The following is a 21,641-nucleotide window of genomic DNA, read 5'->3' as shown; positions in this document are numbered from 1 at the left end:
TCTGAGGCAGAAATGCACCATTATAACAGGATACTGGTTCCATATGAGCCCCACAGCTGCCTCCTGACTTCCTCCTGCAGCTCAGCCCCTCTAAACAAAGCAGCTGTGAAAACACCACTGTTAGCATCTTGATAGAGATCTTCTTTTCCAAGTTATGGTTTTTATAATTTTACGCAAGTTTGGCATAAAAAATAGCAGCAATGTATGATTGTCCTCATAAATGTCATTGATTCAAAATTGTGTAGCTAGCGTTTTCTGGGTCAGCTCAGCAGGTGATCGACTGAAGGGAGGAGAGCTGTGAAGTTGCTGTAATAGCCCGAAGGACGAGATTTCTCAAGGACCATATGGCTCTCTGATGATAGTGCAGAGGGCAAGTTGTCACAAAAAAAAACACACGATACATTGTATGTTGCCTTACTTATAACAAATATCTCTCTATATCTTTACCCCAGTGAGATCGTAGGCTGGCACAATATCTACAGAAAAGGCAAAATATGAATATCAACAAAATGGGACAATCAAGACTAATTCAGTTGAAACAAAGAATTTTTTCAACTACATGCCTTATTAAATCACATTAACCCATCTTTATTCATCCATATAAATCAAGCAACCATACGAGCAAATCAAATCTCTGAGCCCTTAAGCTTCCCTCCAAAACCAAACAATGTTGACAGACATTATTAAATGTTGCATGTGCCTTTAAGAGCACTATGTCCCACTCTACATGTCTCTCTCTGAGCCTCATATGTGTTTGTTGGCATCAGCTGTCCTCAGTGCTGAATAGAGCAAGGACATCTTTTCCTTCACATCAATGGGATTAGAGGAAGAAATGGCCTCTTCATTCTGCTGGCTGTCATCTCAGAGCTCCGGAGACAAAATGGAAATGCAGCATGGACAGAAGACAGAGAGAAGATCAAGATAATGCAAATGCAATAATAATGCAAATATTCCAAGGCTGAAGACTCAGAAACAACGTCCTGCACTGTGATTTTGTTGCTTTCTAGGCAATGACTGAACCCAGAGGTCATATGAGGAGTTCAAATGCTGCATGCATCACTGCAATGGAACCACACTCTTCTTTCAACCCTGTCCCATCTTCATCGTTGTCTACAAAACTTGGCCAGAGCAACTTCAGGAGAATCAGCCGCACAGAGGACAGCGATCCCTGTCCCATTCCTGGCCTGGCTGCAGACATTCTGCACATGCGAGTGAGAGAGGGAAGCAAGATTCGTAATTTACTGCGGTTTGTAACAGCTCGCATGGAAGAGGAGGGAAGAGACGTCAGTGGGACGTCACTGAGACAGGTGGTCTTCACTGGCTCAGGTAGGGGAGTCACCAAGACCATCACCTGTGTGGAGATCCTGAAACGTAAAGTGGGAGGGCTGCACCAGATGTCCAAACTCTACTACAAGACAGTGAATGAGGTTTGGGAGAGCCCACAACAGGGAGGACCAGGTACAGCCATTCAGAGGACAGTCCCTGCCATCTGTATCCTTCTCTCCAAAGACCCTCTGGATCCCCAGGAGCCTGGATACCAACCTCCACAATCCCCCAGTGTTCCCACAGAGGACACAGACAGACGTAGAGCTCTGCTCCGGCCGGCGCACAGTCCCTCCTCACAGCACACAGCTAAGAGACTCTGTCTGGACGACTGGAGTGTATGTTCCCCTGTAACATCCAAAGTCTGACTGTATATCGTGAAATATCAGAAAAACAACATATGGACTTGTTCAGAGGGTTATTTTATCATGTGTTTTTAGCAGTATAAATATAAGAAACACTTTAAATTTAAACTTGTATATTTTGATGTTTATATAAGTTACCCTGTCTACAATGGCAAAAAACAAAGATATTCTCTCAATTCATAATCCACAATGTTACACCAGTTTGCAGCTTCACTGAGAATTTACAAAGGTCACAATACTCTGAATGATTTGTAGCAATACATGTGCATGTTTTACAACACTTTGTAAATTTTGTTATGAAAAGTAACATATGTGATTAAATTACTATTTGCAGCAAGTTATATTTGTAGTTAAATATTAGAAATATCTGATCAATGTCAACAAAGCCATAAAAATAAACACAGCATCAATAGGCTTTATTATATTTTCTACTTTTGGAGGGAATTCATCCACATAATAATGTATCATAAGAAAAGAATGTTTTCATGAATGGTTGACTTTCATATACTTTATGGATATGTCATCATTTGAAGAAATAAACTTGCTTGGAAATTTATTCCCGCCTATGTTTTAGTCTTTCTTGGAAAGTATGCATCTCTTATTTGAATAAAAATACAAATGCACTACAGAATAGAAGTCAGTCAAAGCTCTTAACCTGGATATTTACAGAGACAAATTTATTTATACATGTACATTACCACCTGTATCCCAAAACTGTCAGTAGTCAATTTAGTCAGTTAGTGCTCAGTGTTACAGTGAAAGCAGAGTATTAAACACCATAAGCATTGGGACTGTTGAACTTTCATTCTCATCCTGACATAATATAATAATAATTACTTTAAAAACCCTGACATTGCTTCAGAAACTAGCGTGTGTGGTACTTATCAGTGGGGTCAGAGGCAAGAGAAAGTGAGCTCTTTTATTACACAGGGTAATTGAAAGTAATGTCACAATGGCATCAACTGTGTTTTATGCCATTTTGACATGGCGTTTTATAGCAAATTTTTTTTTGTTCTGCTTAGAGTTTGTTTTTTTCTGCATCCCTCTAAAATATAATATCTAGAATATATATCCCATGTTTACTTAACTTTTCTGTGAGACTAATAATGTATGTATGCACATGCTGATCCATTTTCTATAAGGGGTAAATTATCTTAAAATGAAGACAGATATACCCTCATTTGCTAGTTTATTAGGTCCACCCCATTCATATCAATGAGGGTAGGCTAAATATCAGAAATACCCTTCTGTTTAATGTAATACAGTTAAACAGCACCACACACAGTGAAGTCTAAATTTCAACAAAAAATAATTATAATCTTTATGATGGTAGAATTTGGTGAAGGACTTTTGATTTAGGCTGCATTCCTTTTGATTAGGTGTACCCAATAAACTGCCAACTGAGTTCGCAGTACTGTACAAAGGTTTTAGGTACATTAGGTGTTTAGATTTTTATCCATCACACAGTACTATCAGGGAGGTGTCTGCTTGGTCCCGAATTCATTCTGCGGCATGACAACATCCCCAAATGTACAGCCAGAGTCAGACACAACTATCTTCGGAGACATGAAGAACAAGGAGTCCTGCAACAGATGGTCTGGCCCTCATTTATTTTTATTAAAAAATAATATCCATTCATGGCAGTATTTTAAAAATCTTTACTTTTAATGCCTGAAAAGTTTGGGCAATAGCTTATTGTATATAAAAATGTATGGCACTCTATGCTTATTTCTAGTTCTAGGTCAAAGTCAGAACCAGCAGGTGAACAATGCAGAAAAACTATCAATGAGCTGCAGCTCGCACATGCGCAGCAGGGTTTCGCGTACGTGACGGGCTAAGCTAGTTAGCGTTAGCTTCCTCCTGCCAAACCTCACCGGTACACGTAGCTGGCAGTCCCGCAACATGTTCAGAGCCGCCGTCCGACTGTCTGTCTCCGGTGTCCGGAGTCTAACCCGTACGCAGCCAGGGTGCCAAGGTATCTGCTCATTCTGCTATTACCTCTGAATGTTATTTTGTAATTTGGCAGCTTGTGAGACAGTCAGGGTGAAGTCCTAGCGGAAATCAAGCATGGCTGTCGGCACATAGCGGTGAACTTGCTGATGTTAGCTTAGCCGGTGCAACTATAACTTAAAACTACACGCCGTACTCTTAATGTATTAATGTTTCAGTCAAATTATGAAGACTTTCGTCTACCTACATCATCTGACTGTGTGCTGCTCTGAAATTTCCCTGGTGTTCAGCTCGGTGGTCTGCTTGTCCTTGCCGTGACCCGGTTTGAAAGCTCAGTCTCGGGCCTTGTGGTTGCGATGCCGATGCTAGTTGCTATCATGCTAACTAGGTTAGTTGTCTATGGCTTTGTTCAACCCGCTGGTTAGTCGCCGAGTTAGTGTTGCTGGCATCAAGCCACCGTTTGGTGCACACAGTAACAATCAGGAAACACACTTCACCACTGATGTTGTGATATTTTAGTTAAAACTCTGCTGCTCAAGCTTTACCTATAAGGAAAGTTAAATTAAACATGTGGATTTAGGACAGTTACAATGAATTCCCACATCTTTTTGAATATATTTTAAGCACCATAGTACAAATAGAAATCCCCTCTCAGTGTGTGTTCATCCTGGTAGGTGCAGTCATATCAGGACCTTGGCTCAAATCCAGCTGCGTTACATTTCCAGACAGCATTTGTTGTTTTCCCACATCACCCAGTGTAGATATCCTTGACTGCACTTTGTTTGCCCTTCTGCACCACCTGACACTAGATGCCACTGCTTTATTTCATTGCTAACAGATTGCTTGTCTCAAAATTATGTTTGTTGTGCAGCTGTTCTGGCCTCAAGGTGTTACTCACATGGGAAGCAAGAGACAGATGAAGAGTTTGATGCCCGCTGGGTCACATATTTCAACAAGCCAGACATTGACGCATGGGAGCTGAGAAAAGGTACGTTTATGGAAAAACTGTGTCACTGATTCATAAAAGAGAAATTAAAAAAAAAAAAAAAAAAAAAGCTCTGAGAAATTTAAAACAGAGACTGAGTACATAGTCTGCCACAGTTTTTGCAGACCTGAGAATAACAAAGTTGTTTTCAAAGGTAAATACAACAGTATTAACCTTAAGTCAACAGAGTTGTTTAGCCGGAGAGATTTGTTCCGAGCTCAGACCTCCATGTTTTCGACAACACTGGATTTACATGATTAGTGCATTACTGTAATGAAATACTTTGTCTTTAGTAGATATCACTAAAATGCACTGTATTGAAGTAAGATTATTGAAATCCAAACAGGGTAAACATTAAAAAGTCTGAATTTAACAAATATGGAAAATTTCCTTTAAATTAGTACTTAAGAGAGATGCTATGTTAAATGTTAGACAAGTAGCCATGCAAGAAATTTGCCTGAATAAAATTGATAAAATTATGATTCATAGTTTAGACAGAAAAATTCATAGGTTTGCACCATTCTGATTGATCAAGGCTGCGCTCAGACAGAAAACCGCAGTGTGAAAAAATGCTGTTGGCACAAAGTGGTCTTTGTGCCAACATGGATCTCTCCTGCAAAAAAAGGCTCTTTATCTGGTGAAAAATAAGGCCAGAAACCAGAAATAGTAGGCAGTCCTTGTGGTTGAATCTTATATTACAATTCAAGCAGAAAGTTGTTTTTCAGAGTAATGTTGCAAATGTGGTTGTTTACGATTTTAACAAAAAAAAGTTTTGTCTGTTGAGACCACATTAAAAGATTATTTTCTATTTTGTTTCTATTTTGCCAGCAAATCTCATGAAATGACCAAAACAACCATTCATTAGCGTCATATCTGTCAGTACTTTGTCTTCTTTACTTGTCTGTGACTATTAGCCTCAGGCCCACTGACTCCTGCTGATGACGCAAATCTTTTAACAGCATGTCACAAATATGAAGTTTCAATGTTAAAACAGGCAAATTAGCCTCCTAAAACAACAAGGTGAAGTAGTTTTTAGCAAACATTAATACATTTTGAAATTACTGGGGACTATTTACAGCTGTGGATTAATACAAATTTGATACGCTGCTGAGTATTTTTAGCTCTAGGACGGTGTGTGTGAGATCAACTTAAAATAAACTACACTTCCCATGTTCATCGTAATGTAGGGGGCAATATCACTCAGTAACTGTGTGGCTCATCTCAGATCTGTGGTTCAGAGGCATAAGAGACAGTATGTAAGACTTTGACTACACAGAAAATACTTTTTAGTGTGATTTTTTTTCCTCATTGGTTTTTTTGTCATTTCATGGATTTTATTCACATAGGAAAAATATAGAATATCATCAGCCTTATCCTAAACAACAGAAAAATCAAAGGAATGTGGTGTTGTAGTAAAAGTGCTGATTTCTGTCTCTGTTCTCCAATTAAAAAGTGTTAATTTCTTCTTTCAGGGATGAACACATTGGTTGGTTATGATCTAGTACCTGAGCCAAAGATTCTGGAGGCAGCACTGAGAGCCTGTCGGCGGTTAGACGACCTGGCCAGCGCTATCCGAATTTTGGAAGCTGTGAAGGTGAGGTGAAAGCTTCTGAGCTGGGTGGTAATTCAGGGAATATTGCCAACCACAATCTTTGCGGTTGGTGGTCATAAGTTAATGATTAAATGAGTTTCACCATTGGTTATTTCCTCAGCACAAAGCCGGACCTCATAAAGAGATCTATCCATACCTGATCCAGGAGCTGCGGCCAGTTTTAGATGAGCTCGGCATCTCCACACCTGAAGAGCTTGGGATTGACAAATTGTGAATGAGTGGGTATCACAAGTTTCTCAATAGGCCTGTGTTTTTTTCCCTGTCATGTTTCAGTCTAACAGGAATTTTTGTTTGTTTGTTTTTTCAGATGTCTGATGGTGGATATCCCCAGGACACAGAACCCTTGTACTTAAATGTTTGCCTCATATAATATGTGTGATATTTAATTTGGCCTTTATTAGGTTCTTTTGCTTGTAAAATATTGATGAACTTAATAAAGGAAAATGTATCTTTATTGAGTGTCAAAAGTATTTTTGGATATTAGAAATAGTTGAGTACATATTGAAGCAATACTTAGTCATAAGTTGCTTTAATAGAGAGCAGAGCATCACTTTACAGTGCATGTTGTCCGAGCGAGTCTAGACATTCTTGTGAGTCACATTTTGCCACCAGGGAGCAGCGTTTTCACGTGAATGTAAAAATCATTTTACTGTACTCAGTCCATACTGCATCTGTTTTCATTTCAGGGAAAATTTACATGCTGATTGAATAAAGTTGTTCAAATGGAAAATGGTGCAATGTTATTATCCACACATAGCAGGAATATTGCAGAAGCATCCATTTATACAATTTTCAAACAGTAGAACAGGAAATGCTTCTTATGGTTTGTGTTAACTTGATAGGACTTGTATCTACCTGCTTATCTTAAAGATATCGAAGGGCAAAGCCAACAAACCTACACTGTACATATAAGTAAATAATTTCATAATAATTAGAAAATATTAGATTTGTTTTATCAATGAAATGTATGTAAGTTATCTTTTTTTCATGCATCCTTGGCCAGTATCTTCAGTTATTCATTGAAACTTTAGTGCAGTGCAGGTGCAAGGGTCTATGTATATATGAGAGGAACAGATTTTCAAAGTTCATATATTTGAGAGGAATGACAAAGGTTCAAAATGAAATACTTTACTGTCATGCTAAGGACAGTAAGATGGAGCTGATCATTATTGTGTTGGGGACCCAACCAACATGAACCTCCTGCAAAGCTAAAATTTCTTGTTTTAAAGTAAAGCAGTTCAAATCTATGACTGCTCCTTGTGGCTCTTAGACTTAATGTAAGTACTGTTTTGGCTTAAGCTCTCTCATCTTCAGTTTAATGAAAGCTAAGTCCTGCAGATTTTTGCTTTTATCTTGTAAACAGTAAGCTCATGTCAACAGCATCTGCCTTGGGCTGTTTATAGAGGGGTGGGAGGAACTGTAATCACTGATTCCCAGGCAAGCACTGTTATCACATGTAGAGTGTGACTGCTCAAAATAGCAGCACATTAGATGTTCATCAAGGTGTCAAGATTTAAATTCAGTTTGATTTATCGGTCAACAAATAGTCACAATAAACTTGACGCAAAACACAGAGTTGCTCAGGCTACAGCTTACACATTTATGTGGTGGGACTAAATAAATCACTGAAAATATTAGATCAGATGAAACCTGACCTCAGTCGGCCTCAGGCCTTTCACATTTAGTCAGGAAACTTGTGTGCTTTCTTTTCAGATCATTTGAACCTGGTCCCAAAGAAAATAAAAGAACAATGACTAATAAACCATGACTTCACAGCCAGAATGAACTTCCAAGCACATTTAAGTGCGAAATTAAATACATTTAACAGCGCACGAAAAAAGAAAGATGGCAGTTGCCAGGTTAAAATCGGTGTTGAGATATATATTTATTATAGCAGTGGTTTCAGCATGGGGGGCGGCTGTGTGTGTGCGTGTGTGTGTGTCTTTGTGAAGTGGGCGGGTAGTTGTAAGCAAGAAAACCCACTTTACGAGCTCTACGCATGGGGCGGGCCTTTCATTCATCCAAGTTGGGGGTGTAGGCCACTCAGCCGAAAACAATCAAAGATGTTTGAGTTTCCATGCGCAGTGACCAGGGAGGAAAAAGCGCAGAGCATTATTTACCCCTCCTCCTCCTGCCTCGATCACTCCGGCCTCCACACTACAGGGGTTTTGAAATCACATTTGACCAGAAGAACATTTTCTGTCTAAAGAAGCAGAAACTGGTCATGCGACGCGATTTGTTTCTGCCGGAGGAAGGAAGGAAAAACTAGATAAGACCTGTAGGCGATGATGGATTACTCGAAGGCGCAAATGGTGAGTGTCGACGACTGCCCGCTAACGCTCCCACTCGTGTTTGTTACAGTAACAAAGCGAATGACGAGAAGTGTGGACATCATTAACAACGTTTGCACTTTCAACATGAAGTTTTCCTTGCGGCTTTTGATGAGCTTAACATTTTTTTTTTCATATGATGCAGGCTTTATGTTTGCATTTATCTGCACTTTGAAATAAAGTAGATTTTCTATTTATTAAGCCCAAGAATCGATTTGTTTCATAAGCGCTTTCTTAGTTTTTTTTTTTTTTTTCAGTGAGGACACAGTAATTCTTGGTGAGAAACATTTGTATCCTGCAACTAATTTATTCTCAACCAAATCAATGCATTTTGTGCTAATAATTGTCCTCAAGCTTTGTTCCATCAATAATGTGTTTCTGGAGGCTGAGACAATCTCACTTTAACTTGAATCATTGTTTGCATCCAAAGTAAATAGATGGCCTATAACCTTTATTCAACTTTTTGAAATAAAAGTTGAATAAAGGTAAAGGTAAAAGTTAAATTAGCCTTTTTTTACTTGTTGAATGCAGTTGATTATTTGCTGCGGCAGAACACAAAAACGCCTCATCAAACTGATGTAATATAGGACATTTTATCAATGAAATTCCTCCAATGGTGATTTGTGTATTTTGTCCACAGTCAGTCTTATCTGAGGAGAGCAGCTCAGCTGGGTGCCCTCAGTCCAGTCCTGCTGGGGTGAAGCTGGAGGCGGTGATGGAGCAGCTGCAGAGACAACGAGAAGCCAAACTGGAGATGAACCTGCAAGAGAAACACCTTCTTCAAGCTCAGCTCCTGTTTGCTCAGCATGCTGCTGCTGCCGCCAGAGCCTCTGGCTCCAGACTAAACCCTGCGTTATTTGGTAAAGCAGATGGACAGACTTATCAAGAAGCTCAACAAGCTTTGAGCAGCCGTCTCAGCAGAATGGATCCAGGTGAAGAAGATGAAGACACAGATGAGGGGGAACAGGAGATGGCGGAGAACGATGAGGTGGAGGAAGATGACGATGAAGAGGAGGAGGGGGAGGAGGAGGAGACTGGCCCTCATCAGCAGCCGAAGAAGCCTAGACTCCAGCAGGTTCCTGGCTTCGCCTTCCCTCCTTATTCCACATCTCAATCCACTGCTGTGAAGCAAGCGCCTGAATCTCCACCTCCGGCAATAAAACAGGAGCGTGAGGACCTGCCGTCTCCTGCGGGTCAACACGACTTCACTTCACCCAATGGCTTCACTGACTGGGGCTATGATGAGCCCTTTAAACAAGTAAGTTATCTTAGATTTGAATACCAAAATCAAGGGGTGTATTGTATTTCCTCCTCAGATGCATAAAACCCACTGTAATATCTCAGTTCACTCTTGGATATATTGTCTCGATCATAGTGAAATAGTGAAGCAGCCTGAGCCTCATTTAATCTTTATACAGACAAAGTGAACACCTGTGGCTCTTGTCATCAGTTTGCCTGAGTTCTGCCTCTCATTATGATTGGTTGTCTTCTTCCTGCTGAGAGGCCGAGTCAGTGCCGCTTGGTTTGCCTGCTGTTTTCTCGCATGTGGAGGAAAGAACATATCCCTTTGGCAAGACGCCCAAACTTGATAGCGTTTAATTACTGATCGGGTCAGAGCTCTCACCTTCTTCCATACTTCACCTCATGCCTCACACTTTCGAAGACGTGTTCTCGACACTGCCTGAGTTAATTGGTCTTGGCTGTGGTCCACTCCTAACTGTTCAAAGCAGCTGGTTCAGGGCTGACGGAGATGAGTTAAAATGAGAGCAGAGGATTAATGAAATGGCCTCAAGCATGTATTTGTGGACATGGTTGGTTTCAAGGGTTAAACTAGCCTAAGAAATTGCTGGGGTTTTTTTCCCTTACATCAGCCACGTCTCCTTTAAGCATGTAAAAAAAACTGTATTTAACATGACATCCGAAGCCAGTATTTACGAGCATGTTTTCCAGCAGATATGTTTAACTACTTATAGGAAACAGAGGGTCTCCTCTTGGAATTTTTTTCGTCCTTATGGGAGCTGATCTGATTGGTCTTGTGTGTGTATGTTTCCCTTGAAAAGGCCCCACTTCAATACAATACATTATGATTAATGAGGCCTGTGGGCAGAGGGACGGCTGGGTTAGTGCCTCACAGCATACCAGCAAGCAACTGCCCATAAAGTTTACTTACAGTGGTTTCAGTGGAGCAGAATGGGCTTTTGGTATTTCTTATCAAGGCTTATACATCTCTTGCTGATTATTGAAAGTAATTAAATATTTTTCAGTATTTTCTGTTACCTTAATTGTCTGATTGTTTGTTTAAAAAACAACAAATGTGGAATTACTGGCTCTTTTTGTAGAAATCTAAGATCCATGATCATTCAAAAAGTTTGGTGGTCATTAGTCTCTTTAAAAGCCCCATGAGGCCAGAAAACACACTGCTGACGTCGCTGCAGCCCAGTGGATAGCTTTGCATAATTTAGCTGTCGCTTGGCAACGCTAAATGGCAAGATAATTTAGCTGTAAATAATCAATACATTATATGGCCGCTGCAGTGGGAATGTGCTTCTTTCCTCTCAGCGCAGCACAGAACCTCAAATGCGCTGAAAACATTTCGGCGAGCACAATAATGAGATGTGAGACTTGAATCTTAATTCAGCAGCTCAGATCTTACTTCAGCCCGAATTGAACAAATAGCAGGTGATGCTTCTGCCGTGGCCTGAATGCGTTGATTTGCATATCTTCATATGACGTCAGATTATCTGTGGACGCTGTTGGTATTTCAGTTAATCCTGTTTACCATTACATCAAAGTTACACTTAAATAGAAATAGACTTAATAGACTTAAATAGACTTTTTATTTAACTTAGCAAGCTTAGCAAGCAGCCTATAATCAGAGATTAGATTAAATATGCTTGTACTTAACCCACACTGTTAATTCATGCTTGTATCTTTTTAAGATTGAATTTCAAAAAAGGCTCCTTTTCAGTGGTTTACAACAAAGCTGTCTAGGGTGACAAGCATGTAAACAAGTTCCCTTTGTAACAAATAGTCTGAATTGGGATTCATTTGCAAGTTAAATAGTGGCTGGTTTAAATAGTTATGATGTCTCTGAATTGCCGCTCACTTCCCCACTTATTTCACTATCTTTTTTACTCATTTTGTCAATCAGACATCTGTAGTTCGTAGTGGATGTGCTGTACAAGCCTCACCATGCTGGACAGCCATTGTTCACTCCCTGCGTGTGGCCTCACTGTAAAAACCCTTAAATGTAGCATGGGCGGGAACAAAGATCCAATGTCTGCTTTCACCCCCAGCTCCCAGCACAGCAAGGGGCCAGATAAATGATCTTGACTTATTCGGGTGACTAAAGACCCAATAATTTGATTTGGATTAAAAATTTGTCCCCCCCTGCTGTTACATTGAAATTTGATGAGGGATAGGTTTTCACTGTGGCTCTGCTGGAACAGTTGAATGATTTTAATGAAGCTCATTATAAGAGGTAGTTTCTTGTTAGTTTTGGTGTTACTGTTAGTGTTTTGAGTATTTTAATGGGATTTCATATGAACTTTGAATTTATTTTCATTTATTTGTTTAACCCTGAGTGGTTGAGCAGATAAACCTTCACAGAACTACTTTTATGTGGTTACACAAATTAACTTTATAATTATAAAATATATAAAATCATCTAAAAACGTAATAAAAACTAGTCTTTTTTTCAAAAAAATGAAACAAAAGAAACCTTTTCCTGACCCACATACTGAATGCTATCAGGATTCCCAGGGCTGGATGTGTGAAAGCTCTGTGAGCAATTAACTGAAAGCTCTTTGTTGATAGAGCCGCAGTAGGTCTCACTTGCTCATCAATAAGGGGGGAAGGGTTTTATTCCTACTTGATGGTGAAAGGACTGGGGCGTTTATCTACCATCACATCAATTGGGCTGCTGCTGGAGTAGAAGTTCTTGTATATAAGTTGAAGCTATTAGATGTGTCAACAGCTCTTAACAAATAGAAACAGAGGAGTAGAAAATAATTTGCCAGAGGAAGAGTTGTTGTATACAGGTGTCTCCCACAACAGCGACGCCCGACCAGGCCGTACTTGTACCCAAGCTTCTGCAGGTAGGGGCACATGGAAAGATCTGAGATCAAATAATAATTAAAAAAAAAAAGTATCTTCATAGTGATGCAGCTGTAACACCTGTGTTGCAATTTAGTGTGTGAAAGTTAGCAAGCAAGCAGAGAGAAACAGTTCGCTAAAAGTGACGGATAAATAGTTAAAACAATTAACTAGAAGTAGATAAATGGTTGAAATAGCTAAACAATGATGAATAAATGGTTAAAATAGTTAGCAAAAGCAGAAGTGGATAAAGAGTTGAAACAGTTAGCTAAAAGTAACTGATAAGTGGTTGAAATATTAAGCTTGAGATGTTAAATGGTAAATAGTTAAGTAAGACCTAAATGTAATGGGTAAGTGTTTGAAATAGCTAAAAGCGATAAGTGATTTGCTAAGCTAATGGATAAACAGTTAAGTTGTGAATGAAAGGTTGAAATAGATGCTGTAAGCTAGAACTAATGGACAAAAGGTTAGAATGGATTACTACGACAATATACACTTTGATACAATTATTAGTTTTAAACAACATCTAGTTTAAAGTCGGTTCCAATGAACTGAACAAAGGTTAGCAACTACTACACACTGCCATGCAGCTGTTTATTGTGTGCCAGCATGTGCTGTTTGAATTGTGTTTTCACTGTAAACATAAGTCAAGTCAAGTCAAGTCAAGTCAAGTAGAACTTTATTTGTTCCCAGATTGACACTTGAAAACACACAGGGCAATTAAATAATAAAAGGTTAGGAAAATAAAAGTAAAAAACCTGGAGTATATTAAATACTCCATGTTTAAGTACTACTACAATTAAAAGACATATTTCCTAAGCATGGTTGTGTGGTCAAGCTTATGTTACCATTTTCTGTTGGAGTTTAGCAGTGAAATGACTGAGGGTATGAAGGGGTGGTTTGTATCTGTTGGTTTTGGCGAGTGAGTATTTGAAGCAGGAACCTGAAGGCAAGGTTTGAAACCCTAGCTACGGGGGGTGGGTGCTGTCAGGCAGAATGGATTGTGTTTTCTTTAACACCTGTTTGTGTAACAAACAACTGAGACAGACTCTTCTGTACAGTGGCAGTCATACTGCTACAGCCCTCAATCACCTTTGTTAGTGATTTTCCTGTTTTAGATTGATTGAACCAGCAGATAGTAAAAAAAAAAAAAAATCAACTCAATAAAAGATTTATAAAACAGACTCATCAGGAGCCTATCAACATCTAATTTAGTTTCCACAGACCAAAAAAGTTGCTCTTGGAGTTTTCATACAGCATATTGGTGTTACAATCAACACTCGGCTTCCTCTGTCATGACCATTAAAGGACGGGAGTTGCAGCTGGACTGGAAGCCCATGTATAGCTTAGACTGAAATGTTAGCGTTATCAGATCAGGCTGCCATGCCAAACATTTAGTGAATGTGATAATGAGTTTAAATTACAAAATGATGCATTTAAATGCAAATGTTTAGTGAAATCTGTGAGACGGAAAACAGGAAATACAAAAAACGCCCATTATTTCGACTAAGCTCAAGCATGATAATTGAAGCATCTGATCCTGTCAGAGACTAAAACATGTTTTGTTGTCTAAAATCCACATGCTTGTTTTGATATTAAACATGTTTTCCTAAAACATGAGCATGAACTGAATAATATGTAAGCAATGCCCTTTGCCTACAGAAAGCAAATCAGTGACAGATATCCAAGAGGAAAACAAACAGAGGCAACTAGGTCAACAGTAGCCAAAAAATAAATTAATTGTAATGTAAGTTTTCAATGCAGATAAAATGTATGCTAGAAAAACACGTCATCCACGTATTGTAATTGTAATGACAGACCGTTCTTAAGACTTTCTACCAATCATGCTTGATTTTCTTGCATTATCATGCGGCTCTTCATGCGTGTTAGTGGAACAATAACCTCTCAGCAGGCTTTTCCGCGCAGTTGCACACACGCGGCTCCCCTCAAATTTTTAACCTTTAACTGTTAAGGGGGAGGTGATGGAGGACTATGTTATATGTTACATTAAACTACCTAATGAGCATGGGAAATTTATTCATCTCTGTTTTACTGTGCCCAGCTGCCCAGTTTTGCTGCGGGACACTCTGATAGAGGTTTCAGTGCTGGGGAGAAAAGCATGTTTGGACACAGGAGGCGGGAAGCACAAAGTCCAAAGTCCTTGAGGAAAATGTGATAGATATAAAGAGAGACTTTAAATAGAAATGGTATCTGATGGAGGGAACAGCATCCCAGTGTTTTGTTTGATTTTTAATAATCCCGTGTCTATTCATTGAATCTCTGGTGGTCAGTGTGTAGTAAAGTAACACCAACCATAGTACACTATCCTACGTACATCTATTTTTGGTCTGAAATAAGCAATCATAAAATAATTTATAAACTTGTCAGTGTTTTTGCCCAACTGTCCTAATTAAATTAAATATAATAAAAAACCAGAGACAAACTGCTGACTGATGTTTCTCTCTGTTGGTGTGTTGACAGAGAGGGACTGCCATCTGGGCTGAGGAGAATGACGGAGGAAAAGTAAGAGGAGAGCCATCCAGGGACTTTGCCAAGGTCAGTAGATTTTGTAAATTTGGTAGATGTACATAAACAAGAAAATACCAGAGATAATCACAGAATAAAAGTTGATTACCTTGTTGCTGATGTTTGTTTTTTTAATTTACAGCTTTATGAACTGGATAATGACCCACAACGGAAGGAGTTTCTTGATGAACTCTTTGTCTTTATGCAGAAACGAGGTAAGACTCCTGACTGATTTCATACATCCTCATTCTGTTTTTCTTTGTAACCTACCTCTTCTCTAAGTGATGTCACATCTTTAGCAGCGGGGATTTGTATTGTCGGTTATTCAAGTTCAACTGCAAGTGAACATGGCACGTTGGCACTAAACCCTCAGTCATAAGCTGCTTGTCAGAGTTTACTGATCTTTTGGATCAGGTGAACAGAGGTTGCCTTTAGGGTTAATTGACTTTTTTTCTGTTTAGAATGAAATTAATTTTACATGAAAATCTAATAAAATATGATATGTGATAAATACCATTTGGAAATGCATTGGAAGTTTATTGTTACCATCTTATAAGTCGATCAAAGTTTACTATGCAACGGAATTCTGAACTGTACTTGAATTGCAATAAACCATTTAAACACATGGTTAGAAATTTGATTATAATATTAACAAAATAAATGTGGTTGCTTAAAATGTAAAAATTAAGATGTTAAAATGTCAGATTATATAGATTAAAAGTGACTTCATAAATTAGCTATAGACATGTACATTATGTTAGATGATGTATTATCATTGTAAAATGTTTTTTTTGGTCCCAAATGACATGTAAGCAAACTTACGGCCCTGCAGGTTGTACTTGTCACATCAAGCAAACAAAACATACAATTATAATCTGTGGAAAGTATTTATTTAATTGAGGTGCTTTGGCAAAATTACTATAAAATTAGTACAACCCATCATTACTATTTTTTAATGACATTTAAAGCTGCTATAAGCGACATTACACTCAGATTTGGAAATGAACTAGTTGACGTCTGAATTTGATAAAAACACTTAAATGTGACATTTTCCAACACAAACTACATTTAACAATAAAAATGCTATTTATTTGCTTTTATTAGAATATATATATATAGCTTTTATCCTGTAATTGTTTATTACCACTGAGTTTGCTAAAGAAACATTTCCAGCTTGGTTCAGCATTTTCCAACATGTAAACAGATCCCAGTCAAACAAAAGTAGATGCAGCAAGACACTGTCCGCAATCTTTACACAATGACAAGGGTCATGGCCTTGGCCAAATGTGTGTTTGTGGCGAGTGTTTTCTTAAGAGCAAAGTAATCTTATTTTTACAACTGCTTTTTAGCCTCCTTCATTAATTGGCTTTTCTCTTAATCGGGATTGAATGGGTTAGCTGTCATCCTTGTGATTGACAGACACTGCTGGCTCTAAAATCACCCCCCACCCTGCAATCCAATAAATGCAGCAACAAATCTGCTGTTGTGGAATTATCCCCACCCCCATCCATCTGAAATAAGCTTCATTAGTCCAGTCTACTCACGCAGATTGGACTTGCTAAGCCATATTACCTAGCATTAACCTCAAGCCCTCAGGTGAGAAGATCAGAATATGTTGTCCTCTTGCTCCTTGTGCCTGTACAAGACCACTCACAGGAGTGCAAATCAAAGAACATCACTACATTTCATTGTCTGCATTCTCCCCTTTATTCAGGAACTCCTGTGAACCGCATACCCATCATGGCAAAGCAGGTGCTGGACCTGTACAGGCTTTATAAGCTCGTGACAGAGAAAGGAGGCCTGGTGGAGGTTATCAACAAGAAGATCTGGAGGGAAATCACCAAAGGTCTCAACCTCCCCACATCGATCACCAGTGCAGCTTTCACCCTCCGCACCCAGTAGGTGTTTCTCAGAAACAGAAAAGCTCACGATGTTGTAGCTTTGACAGATAATTAGAGGAATAAAAGGAGCTTCAATATGAAGTGGAGTCACTGATAATAGAACAACTGTCTGGTCATCTAATAGCTTGTCAAGATGAAAAAAGAAAAATTGTTTTTGAATGGTAGTAAAATCCTGTATTATTTCTTTACATTTGACCTCACATTTTCAACTGATGTATCTTAAAAATAATTGACCACTCACCAATCACTAGTAATCATTTATACACATTTATTCACTTATACAAATTAAACCCACCAGATTTGCTCATTCTTTTGCATTAGTTTGGAATTGTTTTCATTAGATGTGTGCAGGTCTACATGTGATAGTAATTTGGAAATGTCAAATTTTACCCTTTTTGTTGGGTTTCAAACCTGCATGCTTGGTACCACAGCAGGCATATTTTATTTATTGTTCTTCAAAGATAAAAAAATTTCTCATTTCCTTGTTAGGTATATGAAGTACCTGTACCCGTTTGAGTGTGAGAAGAAGGGGCTAAGTTCTCCTGGTGAGCTGCAGGCTGCCATCGACAGTAACCGCCGAGAGGGTCGACGACCCAGCTACACCAACAGCCTGTACCGCTTTTCTCCCTCCCCGAGCTCTGCTCCACACGCCATCCTCTCTTCTCCCACGATGCAAACTGCCCCAATCACACACAATGGCATGAATACTTCCGCTAGTCCAAATCTTAAGAGAAACATAGGTATGACATTACTTGGGAGTGAATGCTGCTATCCCTGATTTGAAAATTCTTCCTATTGTTGTTTTAAAGAAAACCTGGTGGTGCTTAGATCACCTGTACAACCACCTCAGATTCCATATTGTTTTATACCATGACATTAGGGGACACTTAGTAGACTCTGAAAGCAGCAGCTGTTTTAACTATTTTACTAGTGAAGTACTTCCTCATTGTATTGAGTCATAAATACAGTGTTACCCTGCCTCCATTACTGTGGCTGCCTTGGGGTAAAACAGGGGGGTGTAGGATAATTGAACTCCAGTTCTCCCCACACATTTAGCACATTATTAATGAAATTTGTTTCATTATTAATTCGGGGTACATAGGTAGGATTATTTTTCAGATGCATGATGAACTGCTACTATTTTTATCTAAAGGGAAACTGCCATGACATTTAAATTATTTTCTTTTCTTTTTTTTTCCCCAATCAGATGAGACCCCCAGTCCTGTAATACCCAACCGGCTGCCCATGGCTCTGGCACTGGGGCAGCAGCAGCAGCTGGCACAAGCTGCCACATTAGAGCATCTCAGAGAGAGACTGGAGCGAGGAGCAGGAGGAGCTCCGGCTGACACTCCAGAGAAGAAAATGATGCAGCTGGCCGAGGAGCAGCAGCGCCTCATGCAGCAGGCCCTCCAACAAAACCTTCTGGCCATGGCCTCTCATTTCAACCCAGTGAACCTCAAGCTTAACAGCGCACGTGGTGAGTTGCCTTGACTTTACAGACCTTATCATTACTAAACACGATCACAGGAAAGTCCATTAATCTGAGTTTTTTGTTTTTCTCCCACAGAGAGCAAACAGGATTTGTCTCTGAGTATCTCCACCAATGGAGCAGCCAGTATCAGTGTATCTGTGGAAGTCAATGGTACTATTTACTCAGGTAAGTCATTCAATATTAAAGGGAAACATGGATTTGCCTTCCCGTGTGTGTGTGTGTGTGTGTGTGTGTGTGTGTGTGTGTGTGTGTTTTGTCTTTTAAAAAAAGAAAGCATAAAAAATAATTGTATTTGTTCTTTTAGTTTTTGAAATTAATCATCATTTACTTACACATTTTATGATCTTTTTTGTCAGTTTTATTGTACTGTGTATTGCAAAAACGATGCACACTCATATATGAGATTGCACTTTTACAACATCACAATTTGTATCATCATCATCACAACTAAACTCTTCTACTACTTAAAAGAAAAGTTAAAAACTTTGGGAAATGCGCTTATTTTCTTTATTACCAGGGGTTAGATGAAATAATGGAAATCGGTTTCATATCTTTGCATGAAGTATTGTGCCAGAGTCAGCAAGTGGTTAGCTTAGCCTAACCTAAAGTTTGGAAACAGGGAAACATCTATGCTGGCTCTGTCTAAAGGAAAAAAACAATCTGGCTACCAGCACCTCTCAAGCTCACTACTTAACACACTATATCTTGTTTGTGTAATGGATACAGAGACGGAAGTGTCAAACCTTACCTTGTTTACAGCCTTTCTGTTAAGCTTAGCTAATTGCCTGCTCGCTTTAGCGTTATATGTAACGCAGACATGAGGACGGTATCAATGCAATACCAATACTACTGTAGTTTTTTTTTGTTCTGTTTTTTGTACTTGTTTTTTCTCTGTTGTAGCATTATAATTAGGAAAATCCAGTTCCTCTGTAGACTGAGAACTATATGGAGAGATGGAACAAAAAGGTCCACACTAAACCTTACCTTGAAATGTGTAATTTGTGTAAATATAACAGTCCAATCATATTCTAATCCTTTCTGTGATTTTTGCAATGTAGGAACATTGTTTGCCCAGAAGTCAGCTGCTCCCGTGGCTTCACAGGCTGTAACCCTGGCAGGAACAAGTGGTTTCAGTGCCCTCTCCTCCTCGCACAGTCCCTCATCTTCATCTTCCACCTCCTCAAAGGGATCAAATTAAGGCTTACTGGCTTTTAAATCTGTTCTGAGCAAAAGAATTACACAGTATTCCTCTCTTGTCAGATAAGAACTATATGAACTCTAGGGAAAATCAGCTGCAGCACATGAAGCCATTAGGTCTTTCCATTAGTTTGAGAGTGTGATATGCTTTTGTGCTTTACATAATTCATCAATGTTTTACCTCAAAGGCTTCCAAACTGACTATCATGTAGACGTGGATCACAGTTTACCTTAGTGCCTGGCAGACACTTTTTTTAAAAATGTAGTCCCATTTATGTGGGAAGGGCTTTATAGTTTGTTCAGAAGTGTCTTTAGAGCAGAAAAGTGCACAGTGAGAACCAATGCCAAGTTTTTTTGGGGGCATCAACTACATTTATAGTTAATTATCAAACAGGTCTGTAGCTGCCTTTTTTCCATAGTTGTCAGTACAACAGTGCGGTTGCAAAAATGCAGCTAATGAAGACCAAAAAGCCGTAGCTCAGTGTCATAGCTCCTGTCTGTAATGGATGTGCTGAAGCCATTTTTTTATCACTGCTGGTAAAAATTTGGTTTAATTTGTGTGAAACTTTAGTTTATACTTTTCATAGCAGCTTTCAGGGATTATGTGCACCATCAGTTTCCAGAACTTGTCTCTTAAAGAATCAAATGGAATTTAAAAGAAATTAGCTGTAGATTTGTTGGATTTTTTTTTTTTTATGTTTTGTACTGTTTTTTGTTAAATTCTTTTCTTCTTAAAATGTTTTATTTAATCATTTGGCACAGCTTGAAAAGTGCAAAACATTTATTTCTTATCATTTGTGAATCTAGGGGCAAAATTTGAGAGACAAGACTTCTGTGGGGGACTATATGCAAGAGTGAAGTGATACAACATTTACCTCATTTGAATTCTCATGTTGGTTAGTTTCTTGGGAATGTCCTCTGGACTCATCACTGTTAGACTCTATCTCATAAAATATTGCTGTTTTGTATTTGTATAAACACAGAGAATGTATCGTTAATGACCTCAAGTTTTTGACAAGTGAACACTGAAACAGTGCTACCTCACTCTTCTAGAGAAATATGCAATATTTAATGCAGCATGTGTTGATTTAGCCATCTGCTGAAATATACTGTATGTGGACAATCAAGTGGACATATCATTGCAAACAAATGTCACTGAACTTGACAACTGTAAAAATCAAGGCTGATGCTAATCTCTTTTGGTCTTTGATTAACATATTTCTTGGACATGTGACCATGAGGAATAAAGCAATTGTGTGCTGCAGATAGACTCTGTTCTTTGTGAGCTTTTACATTTATGGAGATATGTCAAAAGATCTTAATGATCAAATATTATTATTGAAACTGCTGCATTTTCTCCATGTGGCATGGGTACAATAGTGATTCATTTGGTTTATAATTTTGTGTCTTTTTATAGTTGTTTTTTGTCTTGAAAAAATTACTGATACGAATAGTGTGACCATATAATCTCTAAGGACCTCATACTAGCCATTAAATGAGCTGCATCTCACAGACTTCAGCAATTCATTTGAGATTATTTATACTGACCCTAATGTCCAAAATGAACTGTGTTCAACTGTGATCAAGTCTATATCGGACCTTTCTGTCAAAAACTGGGTTACAAAGTGTTTCACAGTTTCAAATGAAATACCAGTGGCAGAATGTAAGTACATTCACTCATACACTTGAAAATTTCCATATAATTCTACTTTTAACATTTACTCCACTAAAATTCAGAGGGAACTATTGCACTTTTTACTCCACTACCTTTATTTGACAGTTTTTTTTTTTAATTTTACGACGAAAAATATATTACACAGTACATAATACATAGTTTATAGAATGATGCACTGTTATAGATGAAA

General features: G+C 38.7%; 3 protein-coding genes across 3 annotated transcripts; all 3 read left to right on the top strand.

Moving 5' to 3' along the window:
* Positions 1 to 839: 839 nt before the first annotated feature.
* Positions 840 to 2,264, top strand: LOC139627110 (ribonuclease P protein subunit p25-like protein). Its single transcript, XM_071487783.1, has one exon. The coding sequence runs from the start codon at positions 1,011 to 1,013 to the stop codon at positions 1,689 to 1,691; it is 681 nt and encodes a 226-aa protein (XP_071343884.1). The 5' UTR covers positions 840 to 1,010; the 3' UTR covers positions 1,692 to 2,264.
* Positions 2,265 to 3,502: 1,238 nt separating this feature from the next.
* cox5aa (cytochrome c oxidase subunit 5Aa) lies at positions 3,503 to 6,689 on the top strand. Its single transcript, XM_071495832.1, has 5 exons — positions 3,503 to 3,663; positions 4,510 to 4,626; positions 6,096 to 6,217; positions 6,336 to 6,453; positions 6,543 to 6,689. Exons 1-4 carry the CDS (start codon positions 3,591 to 3,593, stop codon positions 6,447 to 6,449), a joined length of 426 nt encoding a protein of 141 aa, XP_071351933.1. The 5' UTR covers positions 3,503 to 3,590; the 3' UTR covers positions 6,450 to 6,453; positions 6,543 to 6,689.
* A 1,608-nt stretch (positions 6,690 to 8,297) lies between these two features.
* LOC139631559 (AT-rich interactive domain-containing protein 3A-like) lies at positions 8,298 to 21,040 on the top strand. Its single transcript, XM_071495818.1, has 9 exons — positions 8,298 to 8,547; positions 9,206 to 9,823; positions 15,142 to 15,216; positions 15,329 to 15,401; positions 16,901 to 17,084; positions 17,577 to 17,827; positions 18,295 to 18,564; positions 18,655 to 18,744; positions 19,638 to 21,040. The coding sequence occupies exons 1-9, from the start codon at positions 8,521 to 8,523 to the stop codon at positions 19,775 to 19,777; spliced, it is 1,728 nt and encodes a 575-aa protein (XP_071351919.1). The 5' UTR covers positions 8,298 to 8,520; the 3' UTR covers positions 19,778 to 21,040.
* The last annotated feature ends 601 nt before the right edge of the window (positions 21,041 to 21,641 follow it).

The sequence above is a fragment of the Trachinotus anak genome, unplaced genomic scaffold, assembly GCF_046630095.1.
Source record: "Trachinotus anak isolate AG129_WGS33_773 ecotype Australia unplaced genomic scaffold, CSIRO_AGI_Tana_v1 ptg000002l, whole genome shotgun sequence".
NCBI lineage: Eukaryota > Metazoa > Chordata > Actinopteri > Carangiformes > Carangidae > Trachinotus > Trachinotus anak.
This window is presented reverse-complemented; position numbering and strand designations above follow the sequence as displayed.